Genomic DNA, 16877 nt, shown 5'->3' on the forward strand with positions numbered 1-16877 from the left:
TTGCATTTTTGCCAACCTTCGTCGGTCCCGTTGGGGCTTGTGTCCGCCCCCCGCAAACCAGAATTTGGGTGTATTCGTCAATGTGTGCTCTGACGTACATCATTTTCAGGCATATATGCCTACTGGAGGTGGATACTTAGACGCTAGGTCAGAGGACACATCGACTTGATTGGCACCATTGTAGTCAATGGCTCCCGTTGGTGGATACCCCAAATCCCTTTTTGTGGGGGGTTCAGACACAAGCCCCGACGTGGACAAAAACACAATATGAAAATAGCCTAAGCGCATGGTGTTTTAGAACTCTGCTGCATTGTGCTGTTCCTCTGTTTTCCTAATATAAATAATGAACATAAAAATGACAACTCAATTATTACTGCCATTGCCAGACAATGGCAGACTTTTGTCTAGTTGTCAGTTTATTCATACATTTCTAATAGGAATAACAGAAACAGCACTATAAGGTAATCTAATTTTTTTTTCATTATTATTTTGTGGTGAATAAAGCTGGGTGGATACCTGGATGTTCGGGCTCGGCCAAACAGTTACAAAAACTTTTTTGAATGTTGGGCCCGAACATCCAGTGTTTGTCATACTGTCATCTGCATGATAGCGCAGCAACCTCTGCTACTGATCGGTGGTTAAATCATCACCACCGGTAAGACAGCCGCAGTCGTCACGCTGTCAAAAGACAACGTGAGCCCACAGCTGTGATCGGAGACAGCTGGTCATCAAAAATACAGGGAAACCCACGGTTTTTTTTAAATTATTTATTGACAACACAGGTGTTGGCTGATAATACTCCCATCAGTGCTTGCCGCGCTGTCATGCACATGACAGCGCAACAAACACCCGGTGTACAGGAGGCCGAACCCGAACAGTAACACGGACTTCCTGGTGAAATCCATGTTTGGTGTCCGTGCTGAAATAGTTGGTGTTCGATATGGACACCGAACTTTACTGTTCGGGTTCGCCCATCTCTAGTGGTGAATACTGTACAAGTATCTTCTATGATGACCGTGTCATAAGTGGTGGATGGTTCTCCATAGAACTTTCCACTTGAATATTGTTTGCAATTCTAGGGGGTTCAGACTTTCCTTATTGCCAAATACCCATGAATCTGTTAATCCATCCATGGATGTTAGTTCTGCTCTAGCGCATTTGCATGCAGAGATATTTACTAATGTAAGGTCACACATCTCCCATTGGAATTATTTGGACATGAACTTTTATAAAAATACTATAAAGGCATTCTTACTTTCCACTGCAGTGTGCTGGACTATGATCTATGATGCTGTTGGTTCTGCACCATCCTTGGCAAGTGATGGGCAATCTTCGTAGGCACTTTTTATCATACTATGTGTATGAATTTTTTTTTACAGTTTTTGAGATCTTTGCTTCTGCTTTTTTCTGTCATTCAGTAGGAACTCTCGTTGTCCGCTCTGTCGTCCTCATATGATGGACACCGGTACTCTACAGTTATTGGGGCTCTTTGTTCTCAGTGGTCGTGAACCCAATTGTATGTCACTTAACCAGGACAGATTTTACCATTAGACAAAAATATAATTACCCTTTTTGCCGACACCAGAAAACTCCTTAATAATGATCCCCTCGTACACATTTGCCTTTAGAATGAATAGCTATGATCAGTCAGGTGACCCTGAGGCCATTGACTGTCAGGTGACTTTAAAGGTGGGTCATCACCATTTTCCTGACTGCTGCAGCTAATCACCGACTTCAGCAGTTCTGAAGCGGTGAGAGGTTGAACTTCTAAGAATAGGTTGATTTGGTTAAATCATAACATTCCCTGGCTTTGGACAACTTTAATAAGACAATTTCTACATTTGAAAGGTTGACTATGAAGAGAAGCAGAAATATTCCAGTTATGCAACCAAAAAGAGCAACCTTCTGTTTAAAGGGATTATTGAACCACTTTTATATTGGTGACCTATCGTGGTGGTCCAACACACAAAACCCCTACTACTCAGTTGTTATCACCGACGGTGACAAGATGTAAACTGTACAGAGTGGAAATCCTCAGTTCTGTGAACCGTTTATTGTCTGCTGATCATCTCCTTTTGGCTGCTGCCGGAGCTTAAAAAAAGCTAATCTTGAGCGGAGCTGGGTGTCCGACACCCACTCATCTTATTAGTAGTCATCAATATAAAAGTACTGAATAACCCCATTAATTGTTAAAGGCACTTTGGCTTTGCTGTTTATTTGAAAAATGGTGGCGCTGTTAATACATAGACCATAATGAATGCAGCATTTTGCTGGTAATCAAGAACATTGAGATTGAGGGTGTAATCCATTGACATTAGTAGACAATGCTGGACCAATCTCATTACAATAAAGCAGTCCTGTTTTTCTCACATGTCTTTGTTTTAGGAAATCTGCTTTTTTTAATATACATGGTGAATATTGCCATTTACCGTTTTATTTCCAGAACGTATGCCATCAGAAGAGTAAGAGATGCCTTCAGAGAGAAGAAGAATGTTGATGATTTCCATGAGATACAGTCTCTCATATACAGGGCCAAAGAAAACCTGGAGGTCATTCAGCGTCAGGTAAGACTAAGGTTATATGGCCATTCATATGTCGTTCCTGTCTTTCACCTTCTATGAAGAGACTAGTGATTTCTGTGTTATCATATAGTTTTGGACATAAGCACAAAGAGACAAATGCTATGTCATCAGAAATCAGAGCAATAGTATGTACTCTCTTTAATGTTTCATTTTGCTATAGTTTGGTATTTCCTGTTACAGGCTACAGAGATGTAGAATTTTAATTGCCTAGCCTGCCACCTTCTCTCTATATGCTTCAATGTAACAGAAAAGGTCTGGTCTAGCTATTGTAATACGCCAGTCAGGTGAGCCTCTTCTCACACAGCATTGGTCACGTGAAGACACACTGGACCCTATCCTGTGTAAAAAGTAAACTGGTAGTGGTGAGGCGGGAGGCTCTGGATCATTGACATCAGGTCGTTAGTGGAGCTTTACTAATCATAGTATATGAGTAAGTTGTATATATACTACTTGCTTCAACCTCGAAGTGTACAAACTCTCATCTGCAGCAGCGTGGTGGTCTTCAAACGCCTATCATCAATTTCATTATCTATTGTGTGCAAAAGAAGGGAATCTTCTATCTGCTGGTGGACACTAACACAGGCTTTTATTGGAGTTGTGATTTCCACAACGCCATAAGGTGAGCAGTATGTCATCCTTACCCCTACATACTCGTACCATACAATATCACCCTATGGGCACTTGTATTCTTTCTTACTTTCCATATAGGTGATCTTGGCACATTAAGCACAAAGGTGCTGATTTGTTCAGTCTAAATGATACGGTGCAGGTAGTTTAACATCATTACTGACCTCAGCCATCAGTCATGGCTAAACATCTGTTATAGACTGATTCCTTGGAAGGAGCAAAATCTGCCATATTGAGTACAACTTACAGTTGGGGGGTAGGGATCATGATTTAGCAGATGTAAAGGGAGTAACTGGTGGATACAAAAAATGTGATACGTTGTTTTCTTATTCATTTTGTTGTCTTTTCATTGTAAAATAAGGCATATCGGAGCTCATAATATGAACTCTACAGATCTCTATTGCTCGGCCAGGGGTGCGGTTACAGCCACCACTCTCCATACACAGTGCGGTGACTGAACCCATACCGGCACCGCCCCCGTGACTGAAGCCAAAACGCTACCCTGAGGAATACAGTTAATTTCCTCCCGACAGCGTGTTTCTAAGTTCAGGTGCTGGGCTGGTTCACAATGCTATTAACCTGCAGATTAAACTCTATCTGCAGGTTAATAGTGTATTTTCATGTAGCAGGTTCTCTTTAAAAGTAATTCTGAATGAGCCAAGGGGTGGTGGAGTAATAAAAAAAGTTGTGTACTCACCTCTCGGACCGATACGACTCCTTCATATTCACTACTGTGTTCCCCTTCGACTAGGGACATCAACGTATGGAAGAGACATTATGTGAACACTACAGCCAATCAGCTCCCACTGATCGACTGCAGCCTCTTCATTCCATCCAATAGGAAAAGATATAGCCACTCTAGTTTCTAGAGGGCAGCTATTAATTTCTGGACAAGCTGTGACATAAATATGCCAAATGGGACAACTCCATTGAGACTGTGTTCAGGAGTTGTCACATAAACCCCACTGACATGCTCTGGAGAAAATCTCTATATTTCTTCATCTCCTGCCGAAGAGAAGAACAACCACACTCAACAGTGAAAAAGTTCATTCATCTGCATGAAAAAGCTATTGATGAGCAGCGCTGAATGTAAATAGACCTATTTCTCTAGCACATATGCAGCACAGCATTGGAAGAAAGCCAAGTGGCATTCTCAGATTTTTGCTGCAGAACCTAGACATTAAGTTAAATATATAGCTTTTTCTCTAATGAGCTGCAATCCTTGACATGCTTAAAAAAAACACATGACATTGTTTTGCAGCAATCGTATCAAATCTTTCTAGAAGTAGAACTGAATAATTACTATATATTACAAGGTCTAGATCACAATAAGCGAGAGGAGCAGGGATCGTACATACCATACATCATAATGCAACAGGAGAATCAAACCTTTTATGTCCAAATATGCACTATATGTTCCAAATTATATGGACATGTGACCATTACACCTATATGATGTTGTTGCATATCTCTCCAAAGCTACAAGTGTTAATATGGTGTTGAGGTTTTTTGCAGCTCCTAGGATAGTGTTGCACAAAATATTGTGGTGTGTCTATGGGAATTGGCATGCCCAAGTAAGGAGGCATGCCAGAATACAGTATGCCACTCTCCGCAAGGAGAAATGTTACTTCTTAGACCCCAGACTAGAGCCTCTCACCTTGCCAGATCAGTTCTCATACTTTGCACTGTCAAGAGACATTACCCCAAAATGCCGTGTCTGCAAATTGAGATTCTGATTTGGCTTTCATCCTAAGTCATATTGCAAGACTCATTAAAGGGTCGGTAATGACTTGTGGGATTGCTGCTTCCAAGAGGTGGCGCTATATAGTTCAAGTCCTCTTCCTATCTGAAGAGGCAATTTGCATATCTATAGGAATTGGAACCTATTTATCCAGAAAGATAAAAGATCAGATCCACGTCACATGTTGGACAAGAAGGTCTGGCTTGTAGTCAGTTTTGAAACACTTCTCCAAGTTGTTCAGTGGGGATGGCATTGCGGCCTTGTCCTGGCCTCTTGCGTTCCTCCTCAACAATCTCACAACATAAGGACCTTCCCCAAAATGTTGCCACAAAGCAGTGCTCTAAAATCTGCACAAAACTCTGTACCATTAATCCTCATTATTATTATTTATTATTATACAGGCATTTATTCAGTGGCGCTTTACATGTGAAAAGGGGTATAAATAACAAAAAAAGTACAATAGTCTTGAACAAAACAAGTCACCGGCTGGTACAGGAGGAGAGAGGACCCTGCCCGCGAGGGCTCACAATCTCTTCCAGTAGTCACTGTGCAGTCTGGCAGGTAGCATATTCTGGGCATGTACCCAACTCAGGATCGACAGTCAGCCTGAATTACTCCGAAGAACATGTTTCCAGCACTTTAGAGTACAGTGACAATGTGGTTGGCATTGGTTATGGATTTCTTAGGCTTGTGTACACCTGATTAATCAAGGAAACCTTCTTCATGACGTTCACCACATACTGATGTTGTGCTGTGCTCATTTACAGAGGTAGTTTAGGACTCTGTAATGAGATTATCAAAAAGGACAGGCAATTTTTACGTGCCCTGCTCACAGGGACACATCAGAAATGTAATAAACTAATGGCTCCCTTCTAAAAAGAGTCTCATTTAAAGTTACTGAACTGCTCAATATGGCCAAGACCATGACTAATTTTGGCTAGGTAGAATACCTTAGGGTATGTGCACACGTTGCGGATTCGTCTGTGGATTTTTCCGCACAGAATCTGCAGAATCCGCAGGTCAAAATGCCTGCGTTTTACCTGCGGAGTTAATGCGGATTTCGTCTGCATTTTTACACCTGCGGATTCCTAGAATGGAATAGGTGTAAAGACGCTGCGGAATCCACACAAAGAATTGACATGCTGCGGAAAATAAACCGCTGTGTTCCCGCGTGGATTTTTCCGCAGCATGTGCACAGCGGTTTTTGTTTTCCATAGGATAACATGGTACTGTACATTCCTTGGAAAACTGCTGTGGATCCGCAGGGCCAAATCCGCTGCGGATCCCCAGACGAATCCGCAACGTGTGCACATACCGTTACTGTGTGCAGGACTTTATGCACCTGTTTGTGATGGACGTGGCTAAAACACCTACATTTAACAATTGGAGAGATGTCTATCTACTTGCTTAAAGCTATATACAATGTGTGCACAATTATTTCAATAGTATTGTGATCATTTCATCATTTTTATGCAGATTTTCCAACTCAAATCTGTATAAACTTGCATGCTTATTGGCTGAAGCAGATCAGGTGATATATACAGTGGGGCAAAAAAGTATTTAGTCAGTCAGCAATAGTGCAAGTTCCACCACTTAAAAAGATGAGAGGCGTCTGTAATTTACATCATAGGTAGACCTCAACTATGGGAGACAAACTGAGAAAAAAAAATCCAGAAAATCACATTGTCTGTTTTTTTTCATTTTATTTGCATATTATGGTGGAAAATAAGTATTTGGTCAGAAACAAAATTTCATCTCAATACTTTGTGATATATCCTTTGTTGGCAATGACAGAGGTCAAACGTTTTCTGTAAGTCTTCACAAGGTTGCCACACACTGTTGTTGGTATGTTGGCCCATTCCTCCATGCAGATCTCCTCTAGAGCAGTGATGTTTTTGGCTTTTCGCTTGGCAACACGGACTTTGAACTCCCTCCAAAGGTTTTCTATAGGGTTGAGATCTGGAGACTGGCTAGGCCACTCCAGGACCTTGAAATGCTTCTTACGAAGCCACTCCTTCGTTGCCCTGGCGGTGTGCTTTGGATCATTGTCATGTTGAAAGACCCAGCCACGTTTCATCTTCAATGCCCTTGCTGATGGAAGGAGGTTTGCACTCAAAATCTCACGATACATGGCCCCATTCATTCTTTCATGTACCCGGATCAGTCGTCCTGGCCCCTTTGCAGAGAAACAGCCCCAAAGCATGATGTTTCCACCACCATGCTTTACAGTAGGTATGGTGTTTGATGGATGCAACTCAGTATTCTTTTTCCTCCAAACACGACAAGTTGTGTTTCTACCAAACAGTTCCAGTTTGGTTTCATCAGACCATAGGACATTCTCCCAAAACTCCTCTGGATCATCCAAATGCTCTCTAGCAAACTTCAGACGGGCCCGGACATGTACAGGCTTAAGCAGTGGGACACGTCTGGCACTGCAGGATCTGAGTCCATGGTGGCGTAGTGTGTTACTTATGGTAGGCCTTGTTACATTGGTCCCAGCTCTCTGCAGTTCATTCACTAGGTCCCCCCGCGTGGTTCTGGGATTTTTGCTCACCGTTCTTGTGATCATTCTGACCCCACGGGGTGGGATTTTGCGTGGAGCACCAGATCGAGGGAGATTATCAGTGGTCTTGTATGTCTTCCATTTTCTAATTATTGCTCCCACAGTTGATTTCTTCACTCCAAGCTGGTTGGCTATTACAGATTCAGTCTTCCCAGCCTGGTGCAGGGCTACAATTTTGTTTCTGGTGTCCTTTGACAGCTCTTTGGTCTTCACCATAGTGGAGTTTGGAGTTAGACTGTTTGAGGGTGTGCACAGGTGTCTTTTTATACTGATAACAAGTTTAAACAGGTGCCATTACTACAGGTAATGAGTGGAGGAAAGAGGAGACTCTTAAAGAAGAAGTTACAGGTCTGTGAGAGCCAGAAATCTTGATTGCTTGTTTCTGACCAAATACTTATTTTCCACCATAATATGCAAATAAAATGAAAAAAAAACAGACAATGTGATTTTCTGGATTTTTTTTTCTCAGTTTGTCTCCCATAGTTGAGGTCTACCTATGATGTAAATTACAGACGCCTCTCATCTTTTTAAGTGGTGGAACTTGCACTATTGCTGACTGACTAAATACTTTTTTGCCCCACTGTATTTGTGTAATGAGGGAGGGTGAGGCAGCTTGTTTTCCTAATGGAAAATGGGCCAAACATTGAAAAGTGCAAAATTTGTACAAGTCTTACAGAGGGATGCAGCACTCATTAAATTACTAAGATATGATGCCGTGATCACAGAACCATCAAAAGTTTAGTTGCTAATAGTCAACAGGGTCACAAAAAGCATGTTGAGAAAAAAAGACTCAAATTAAGTACCAAAGATTTGAGAAGAATCAAATGCGAAGTGAACAAGAAGCCATTATCCTCCAGTGCTGTCATAGTTCAGAGACCTGGCCAAGGTAAGGTAACCCAACCACCACTATACAAGTCACATAAGTTGCAACATCAAGAATGGTCCAAGAAATATCTAAAGACTGATTTTTTTTCAAAGATTTTATGGACAGATGAGATGAGTGGCTCTTGGCAGGTCATATAGATGGGTCCCCGGCTGGGTCAGTAAAGGTCACAAAGCTCCACTTCGTCTCAAGACACCTGTAAGATAGAGGTGGGGTACTCTGTTGGGCTGTTATTGTTAAAGATGAGCTTTTCGGGTTGAAGATGGACTCAAAATTAACTGCAAAACATGCTGCAAATTCTTAGAGCACACTTTCTTCAAGCAGTGGTGCAGGAAAAAGTCTGCATCTTTCAAGAAAACTATAATTTTTGTGCAGGATAATGCTCTCTCTCATACATTGCAGTACTTCACTGCTTGGCTAGCCAGTAAAGGCCTTAAAGATGAAATGATAATGCAATGGCCAATTTTTTATTGGTTAAATCAGTATTACACATGAAAATAAGAAACTTTGTAATACGAGTTATATCTTAACAGATAAATCTGCTTTTTTCTCTATCAGAGCTGATCATTCATTCTCAAAATTCTCAGTTCATAGGTAATATCTGTATTCAGTGAAGACAGACTTGTTCGTTTTTGCGATAGAATCTTATCAGTAGTAACTGCCAGCTCAGTAATGTAACAATCTGTCTTCACTGAATGCAGGTTTTACCTGTGTATTGAGAATGATCGATCAGTCCTGGAGGAGATTTCTCTAATAAGATCTATTACGAAGTTCCTTATTTTCACGTGCACTTATGATTTATGACATGAATACTAATATGGCAGTTTCACTTTAAAGTTGTAAAGGTCTGATTTTCTAACAATCTTGGGATCGGCTCCCATGCTCATGACTACAGTTGAGCAAATGTTTCAATATTCGGTTCCGATTACTATCGGTGGCGAATATTGTTTTTACAATATTCGCCGAACACTGCCAAATGTCATTGGAGTCAGTGAGAGTAGAAATTACCGAATATGTTCGGAATCAATCATCAAACATAAATTCGGCATGAATAGGGTAACAATACGGTGCAAATATGGCAAATTCAGATTCGGCGACCGATTCTGAACAAATTCGCTCAACTCTTACTCATGACTGCTGCAATGGATATAGTGGTGTTATTTGCCGGGCTAGCAGCATCAGATTCTGGGCTAATGGAATTTTGCCATGAAAAAAATATATTTGTGTATTTTTTTTTATTCTTTTGCACATATTTTTTACTTATCCTAGTTTTTCCTTCTGTTCATAGTCCACAGTTCCAAGCTTCTATTATGTGTGTGTTTCTTTTCCCCCAATCATTACTCACCCCTATTCTTCTTGCATTAATATTTGCCTGAAATCTATTTGCACTCAGCAATTATTTGAAAGAAATGTTTGAAGCTGGTAAATGAATTGAATAAAAATCAGCATGATGGCTGTAGACTGTATTAAATCAAACCAGTCAATAGTACAATTCATTAAAGAAAAATAATTGTACGCAGGGGATGCCATGTTTTTGTTTCACTCGACATGGTGCGCTAGCAACAATTTCTTCCATTGTATGGCAGTATTAATTAATTGAAGTGAAAATATTAACGCCACAGTGTCACGCTTTCTATTTGCTATGTGGGTGGTTTGGGTTTCTTTCAAAGTCATTTTATTGAGACAACAATGGGTGACATTTCTGAAAATCTGAATTCTTTAGGAATGAACCTAGCACCTTTGCCTCCACAAGCTGTAACTGTTGGATATCACTAAAGTTTTGTCCAAACTTGATTTTCTCATGTCTGTGTGTCAGCACATACGTTTCTAACTGCTTCATTGTCTTTGAATCAGAGTAAAATGCCCCAAGTCCATAAATACAAGAGTGATTACAAAGGATAAAGGTAATCACTCAATATGCCGGATGACCCACCACCGCAGGTTGCCCAGAATGTTCAAAATGGAAACTTCTCATCACTTTTTACCACCCTAAGAATGACACCAAGACATTTGTAGATCTGAGTTCTGTATTTCAGTTTGTAACATCCTAGAAAGCAACACTGAGACTAAGGCTAGTTTCAGACTAGCGTTTCCGGGCGCAGCACCACCGCTAAGCTCCGCCCCCGGCCGCGCACCCTCCGGTCAGCTCCTCCTCTCATCGCATGACGCTGCATGCGGTCAGCGTACCCTATATTTAGCGTTGGGTACACTGGTCATGCGCTGGCACACTTTTGCCGGCGCATCCGCCCTTTTGGCGCTGCGCCGAGCTCACAAAAATGCAGCACAGTGCGTTTGTTTCACGTTGGCGCAGCACCAAAAGGGCGGATGCGCCGGCAAAAGTGTGCCAGCGCACAACCAGCATACCCAACGCTAAATATAGGGTACGCTGATCGCATGCAGCGTCATGCGATCAGAGGAGGAGCTGACCGGAGGGGCGCGGCCTGGGGCGGAGCTTAGCGGCGGCCCTGCGCTGCGCCCTGAAACGCTAGTCTGAAACTAGCCTAAGAGCTCACTCAGATGTCAGTAATTTTTATCGTATTCAAAAAATATTCCAAGATTAATCAGTGATTTTATTCGAATTTCATCAAATTTGTCAGTATTAGTGATGAGCGAGCATGCTCAGAGGAGGTGTTATCTGCTCGAGTGCTAATAGAGTGTCTCCGGCACGCTCGAATACTGTGTTCGAGTTGGCATGACTTCATGTCTCGCGGCTGTTAGACAGCCACAACACACTAAGGGATTGTCTAGCAAACAGCGTTGAGACATGCAGCCACGGGGACTTGAACGCCTTCTCTGAGCATGCACGCTCAACACTATTCAGTATCAGTTCTTATCATAATTAAAAATAAAGCAGAAATTTGCGCTAGTGATACCCACATAGAACCACTCTCTCTAAAGAACGAAACCTTCTAAGTGGCTTTTTCCCATGTAAGAAATGTGGACCATGTAAAAAATTAAATACTAAGAAACAAAAAATGATCACCAATAAAGGTATTGAGAATAATATAACTGACTTTATTGATTGCAACACAAAAGGGGTTATCTATGGGGTAACTTGCCCATGTGGTAAATTATATATCGGAAGAACTATCCGTCCAATGCGGGTACGAATTGCTGAACATCTTCGCAATATTATTAACAGATTTACTGGTCATCCTCTCTCTAACCACTTTCTTACACATCATGGAGGCTCTTTTAGGGGAATTACGGTAACTGGTATTAAAACAGTTAAGAAAAGCTGGAGAAAAGGTAACTTCATTGAACAAATGTCAAAAGTAGAAAGTGAGTGGATATTTAAAATGAACACGCTCAGACCAAATGGCTTGAGTAGCGAAATTGAATTATTTGCTTTTAATAAATAGGATAAATACATTATACGGACTGGATATATATATTTGTCACCTCTATGACAGGAATCATCCCTGAGGAAGGAAGCAGTAAGCCTCCGAAACGCGTAGGATTGGTTGTTGGTTCTGTCAGTCTTTCTAAGCCGGTCACGTGACTGTGACGTCACGCAAGGTCCTGTACCTTGCCGGCATTAACTGCGTCCCCCGCTGCATGTCCCACTACTAACGGGTAGCGCAACAACGGGGGAATTGGGCGATTGCTACCGGCCGGAGCATCGGCCGGTATCATAATAGAGGTGACCCTTTTTGGACTTTACCCAGCACTAGCCTGCATTCTTTCGGACCGTGCATTTTTTGGACTGAGAAATATACCACCACTGGAATTCATCAAAACCTATTAGGAGAGGAGTTGCTATGTGCTGAATCCAAGACCGCCATTATCGCCCATGGTATGAACAGTAACCTGGACGGACAGTATGATGTCTTTTCCTTGGTGATAGACGCATTTATGTATATTGGACATTGAGATTGATTGTATTTTTTAAAACTGTTATATAGTTTCGATAGCGAGATATATATTTATAATACACCCCCACAGCTATTAAGGGGTATCATTATTATTGTATACAGACGTGTATATAAATTTCTTGGCATTTATTTTACTTTCTTTAGAGAGAGTGGTTCTATGTGGGTATCACTAGCGCAAATTTCTGCTTTATTTTTAATTGTTTTAATATTCAGACAAATAGGTGGCATAGTCTGTTAATTTGCAGCTGTCATACCCCCACTCAGCGCCGTTGGTTGTTAAAAAATATTTTTTCAGTTCTTATCATCACAGAGTTTTGTCAGAGTTTCACCATTTGTTTTTGTCAGATGAATAGCCCCAGAGACTGTCATAGGTATAAAGGCTTTCCTTGAAAATCACGGATAACACAGAGCAATTTCCTAAGAATCCGCAAAGGATGACCTAAATTCTATTGAGCAGCTTTGGAAAAAGGTGAAACATGCCGTCTGGAAAAGGCAGCCTTCAAAATAGTTTGCTCTTGAGCAGTGGGCCAAAATACCTGTTGAGAGGTGCAGAAGTCTCATTGACAGTTACAGGAATCGTTTGATTGCAGTGATTGCCTCAAAAGGTTGTGCAACAAAATATTAAGTTAAGGGTGCCATCATTTCTGGCCAGGCCTATTTCATGAGTTATATTTTTCTTTAAATTCTGTGGAAGCATTGTTGAAAAGCAATGCCTGACTTTCATTTTTTTCATTTTCCTAGATTTTTTATTTATTATTACTTTGTGGGTTTTTCTGTCATTAATTGAGGGGTACCAACAATTTTGACCACGTGTGTATGTATAAAGCACATACTGCAGACAAACACTAACTGTAGATCTATGACCTCTCTATTTAGTTTACCCTAATTTAGTTTAATTAATATTAGTGATATTGATATCTCCACTTCTTTACCCCAGAAGGGAAGTTTTAATTAGTAGGAAATGTTTTTCTTAATGTAGTCCAAAAAATGTGGTTCCCCTTTTGCATTGCCACAGAAAGATTTCTCTGTACCTCTCTCGTGTCCTGTAATGCCATCTCATCACCTGTTACTGCCTGCAGCCTATGGTTGGAAAGGCAAGAGGCCCAGGGTATAGAGACCGGCGGGCACCAGAAAACCAATGCTATGGGTCACCATAGGAGAGGAGTACAATGTTTTATTTTGTTTTAAACTTTGTCCAGTATGTTTTATTATTATTCAAGATTTATGGATTTTGTTGGACATCCACTGGCAATCTGTGACCAAATAACCTTTGAACACAATAGATTTGTAACCGGAATTGATATTAGGATTTAGAAGGGTTTTCTAACTGCTGATTTTCGGAAGTGCACTGCTCCTCTGCCTCCTACTTTCTGCTTGCCAGAGTCGGTGTGCCTGAACTGTGCACTTTCCAATGGTGTTAGCAGAGGAGGTGTGCAGAGGCACTGAAGCTGGCCATGTCTTGTGATCCTTCCAGGTTCAGAGCAGCACTTGCCAGCTATGTAGCCAATAATTTGTGAGTGCTGCACTCTTTCCCTAGGAAATGTGCCATTGTGGAAAAACTGCAGAGGTGGCCGGTAACCTTGGCAATGAGATGTAAACTATAAAATAAGCAATCTCTCCATTTTACCTACTTAATCAGATACATAAACACTGCCTGGTCATGTATACATGTCCAGGATAAAGAGAGATATGTCACATGTATTAAAAATTACATTATTTATAGAAAATTAGTTAAAAAGAACATGGGTAACCTCCAAAAGGAGAAACACGTGGTAGTTGTGCAAGGGCTTATTATAAAGCTACCACCATGTATGGTGTACTGCTAGGAAAGAGTCCATAATATTGGACAAAATGCCGGAATCAAGGAGGGGGATGCAGGTGAGGACCACCCCTGCGCGTATCGCGTACCGCAGGGCAAGAATTCTAACATAATTTGTATTTAAAAGCTGTTTTGAGAAAGAGTTTCAAATATAAAGCATGTGTGTTTATTTATTTTTGTTTATTCATTTATTTTTTTCACACTAGTAACTGGTGAAGGTCTATATTGACCGAAACGTTTTCTGGTACTACAATAAACTGCCTCACCAAGCATTAAGTTGAGTGGCAGGTTTTCATTTTATGCAACGAAATGGAGTCACAAAATATTGGTCTAGTGTGAATCAACCACAAAGTGGTGTTAGGCAGACCAAATACATGGCAGGATGCTCCAAATGTATTACCCAACATGTGCCTCTGTGAGTTTTACACTATCTAATTAATAAAGACCGAAATGATACATTTGTCCTATTGATTGACATTTCCGGGCTAGAGTTTATCATGCAGGAACAGTGTAATCCATCAGAGACTGTGTGACGATCCCTATGGTTCTGATCACTTCCAGATCTGTGAGCTCTGGACATTGTAATCTTGGACAGAATTGTACACCGGATTTGAATGTCATTTTCTATTAATTGCTTTGTCTTCTAGAAAAACCAAATAGTGACTTGTGTCAACCTGCACAAAAATGATTTGTCAATTTGTGCCTTTATTCCTGCCTTATATATTTATTTCTTAATGTGGTGTTCTATGTATTGAAAATGATTGCAGCCCCTTATCCTGCAGCCTGTTTCACATTCCATGCATATGTAAAGAGGATTGGTCACCATCAAAAGAAACTATTTTTTATCTTATTTTATTTCCGCTGATCCCCTGAGTATTCTGTTTGTTGTTTGTTTGTTTTTCAATCTGCCATACGTTTCCAGAGATATTGGCCTTTTTACCTAGTGCTCCTCTTTATGATCTTAACCAAGGTGGCGTTGGTCACAAGATAGTAAAGAACCCTAATGGCACGCCGCAGAGAATCCTGTGAGCAACACCCCCTAAGCAAAGACCATAAACATGAGCATTGGATAAAATGCCCATATCTCTGGCTCCATATAGCAGATTTAAAAACCGAATACAAAGGGAGCAGCGAGAATAAAAGAGCAAAAACTGGCCACTTTTGACCTGGTGGTGGTCCTGTTTGATTATATCTTGTGGAATACCCTAAATAGTAGTTAGTTAGTTATCTAAAGAAATCTACAAAGTGCCACGTAGGGCTACACTTAATACATAAGGGCTACATGACAAAGTGTCATTGCCCACGCCATGGCAGTGTCTCCTTGGCTAGCGTTCCTACATTTCATTAGTAGTTTGGTCAATGTCTCCTTGGATAGTGTTCCTACATTTTCATTAGTAGTTTGGTATTGGTGCAGTGGTCTCTGACTTCACACTGACAATATTGGACTATAAAACTTTTATTATGTGGGTATATTAGATATAGTCGTCACATACGTGCTAGTTTTGCAGAGCCGAGCCTCCTGATCTATCGTTTTTATATTTGAGATCTCTAGGTGCATATTATTAGTGCCACACAGGCTTAACATACGGCGCTATTAATCTGTGTATAAAACTGCATTCTCCTGAATTAGACAGCTTGATAAAGATTCTAGTTTTCTGTAATAATAATTGAACAGAATTAGTGCAGAAAAAAACATTCTCGATTGATACTTTGATTGATGGTGTACCTGTGACTTTTTTTGTTGCAGACAAATTGAACTGTTGTCCTATAATGCCATGAGTAATCACAGCAGGGGTGACAGCAGAATATTAAGAGCACATCTAAAACTCTCACTTGTACCTTAAGAATGAAATTATGCAGCTGTGCTGCCTAATAAATGGCATCTTATTTGGGGGGCAAGCACCTATACATCCATACCAGTACACCAATGTGTGAAAATGTGCTAACAAATTCAATTTAAAGCACCACTCCAGTGTTTTTTATTGCCTAGCTGGGGTGGTGCTTTAAAAGTAATTCCCCTGTCTCATACTCACTTGACACCACCTTGATCCTTTTACAGCATCTCTCCCGTCGGTCTCCAGTGATAAGTGACCTGCCGGCTGCTCCAGTGTTTCATGGAGCGGTGCAGTGGTCACTCTTCAGTAGCCTCATTCTGGCTCTCATAGACTTGCATTGAGCTCTAGTGACTCAACTTCTGACGTCCGGCCAGTCAGAAGTTACAGGCACAAGATGAAGTCACGGGATTGGAGTGGTGTCGGTAAAAGGTGAAGCCGCTGGGAGGTGAGTATAAGAACAGGGGCAGAAGGCTTACATTTAAAGCGTACACTGGAGTGGTGCTTTAAAGCATATGGGCACGTGTAGCCAGTGACGCATCCCTGTCGCATCAGCTGTTGTACACCCTGAATGTGACAGCACTGCTCGACTCCATTCAGTGTGATGCGGCCACTGCTCTGGAATAAGATTTGCCTACGCTAATAACAGATGATCGGTGAATGTGCAGGTTGTCAGGCCTCCACCAATTTGACATTGATGAGCCACGCTAAAAGCTAGGTTATCAGTATCATGTAACTGGACAACTCCTTTAACATCTTGCCCGTTCTACAGCAGATCTTAAAGCAGTATTAAAAAAAAAACATACTTCTAACTTCGATAATCACACAGAAACATAAATTTCGGGCTTTTTGGTTGTCTATCTTCTGAGATTTTTGCCTCTGGTTCATCAGGTCTCCTTCCTGCATTCAGTTAGTAAGTATGTGATGGCACCGCCTTCTGTCTGCCCTGCCCACT

The 16877-nt window shown here is 41.1% G+C and overlaps 1 protein-coding gene across 3 annotated transcripts in view; it reads left to right on the top strand.

The window, feature by feature from the left end:
* Nucleotides 1–16877, top strand: part of LYRM4 (LYR motif containing 4) — a 209650-nt gene that overhangs the window by 68761 nt on the left and 124012 nt on the right. For 2 of the 3 annotated variants that reach the window (XM_073567362.1, XM_073567369.1), the window contains 2 exons: nucleotides 2444–2564; nucleotides 3071–3201. In XM_073567362.1, coding sequence (XP_073423463.1) covers nucleotides 2444–2564; nucleotides 3071–3201 — 252 coding nt within the window. The remainder of the gene's footprint in view (nucleotides 1–2443; nucleotides 2565–3070; nucleotides 3202–16877) is intronic. The other variant, XM_073567375.1, reaches the window with a different exon arrangement.

Source organism: Dendrobates tinctorius, unplaced genomic scaffold (assembly GCF_039654945.1).
Source record: "Dendrobates tinctorius isolate UK_male_01 unplaced genomic scaffold, ASM3965494v1 ptg000004l, whole genome shotgun sequence".
NCBI classification, from domain to species: Eukaryota; Metazoa; Chordata; class Amphibia; order Anura; family Dendrobatidae; genus Dendrobates; species Dendrobates tinctorius.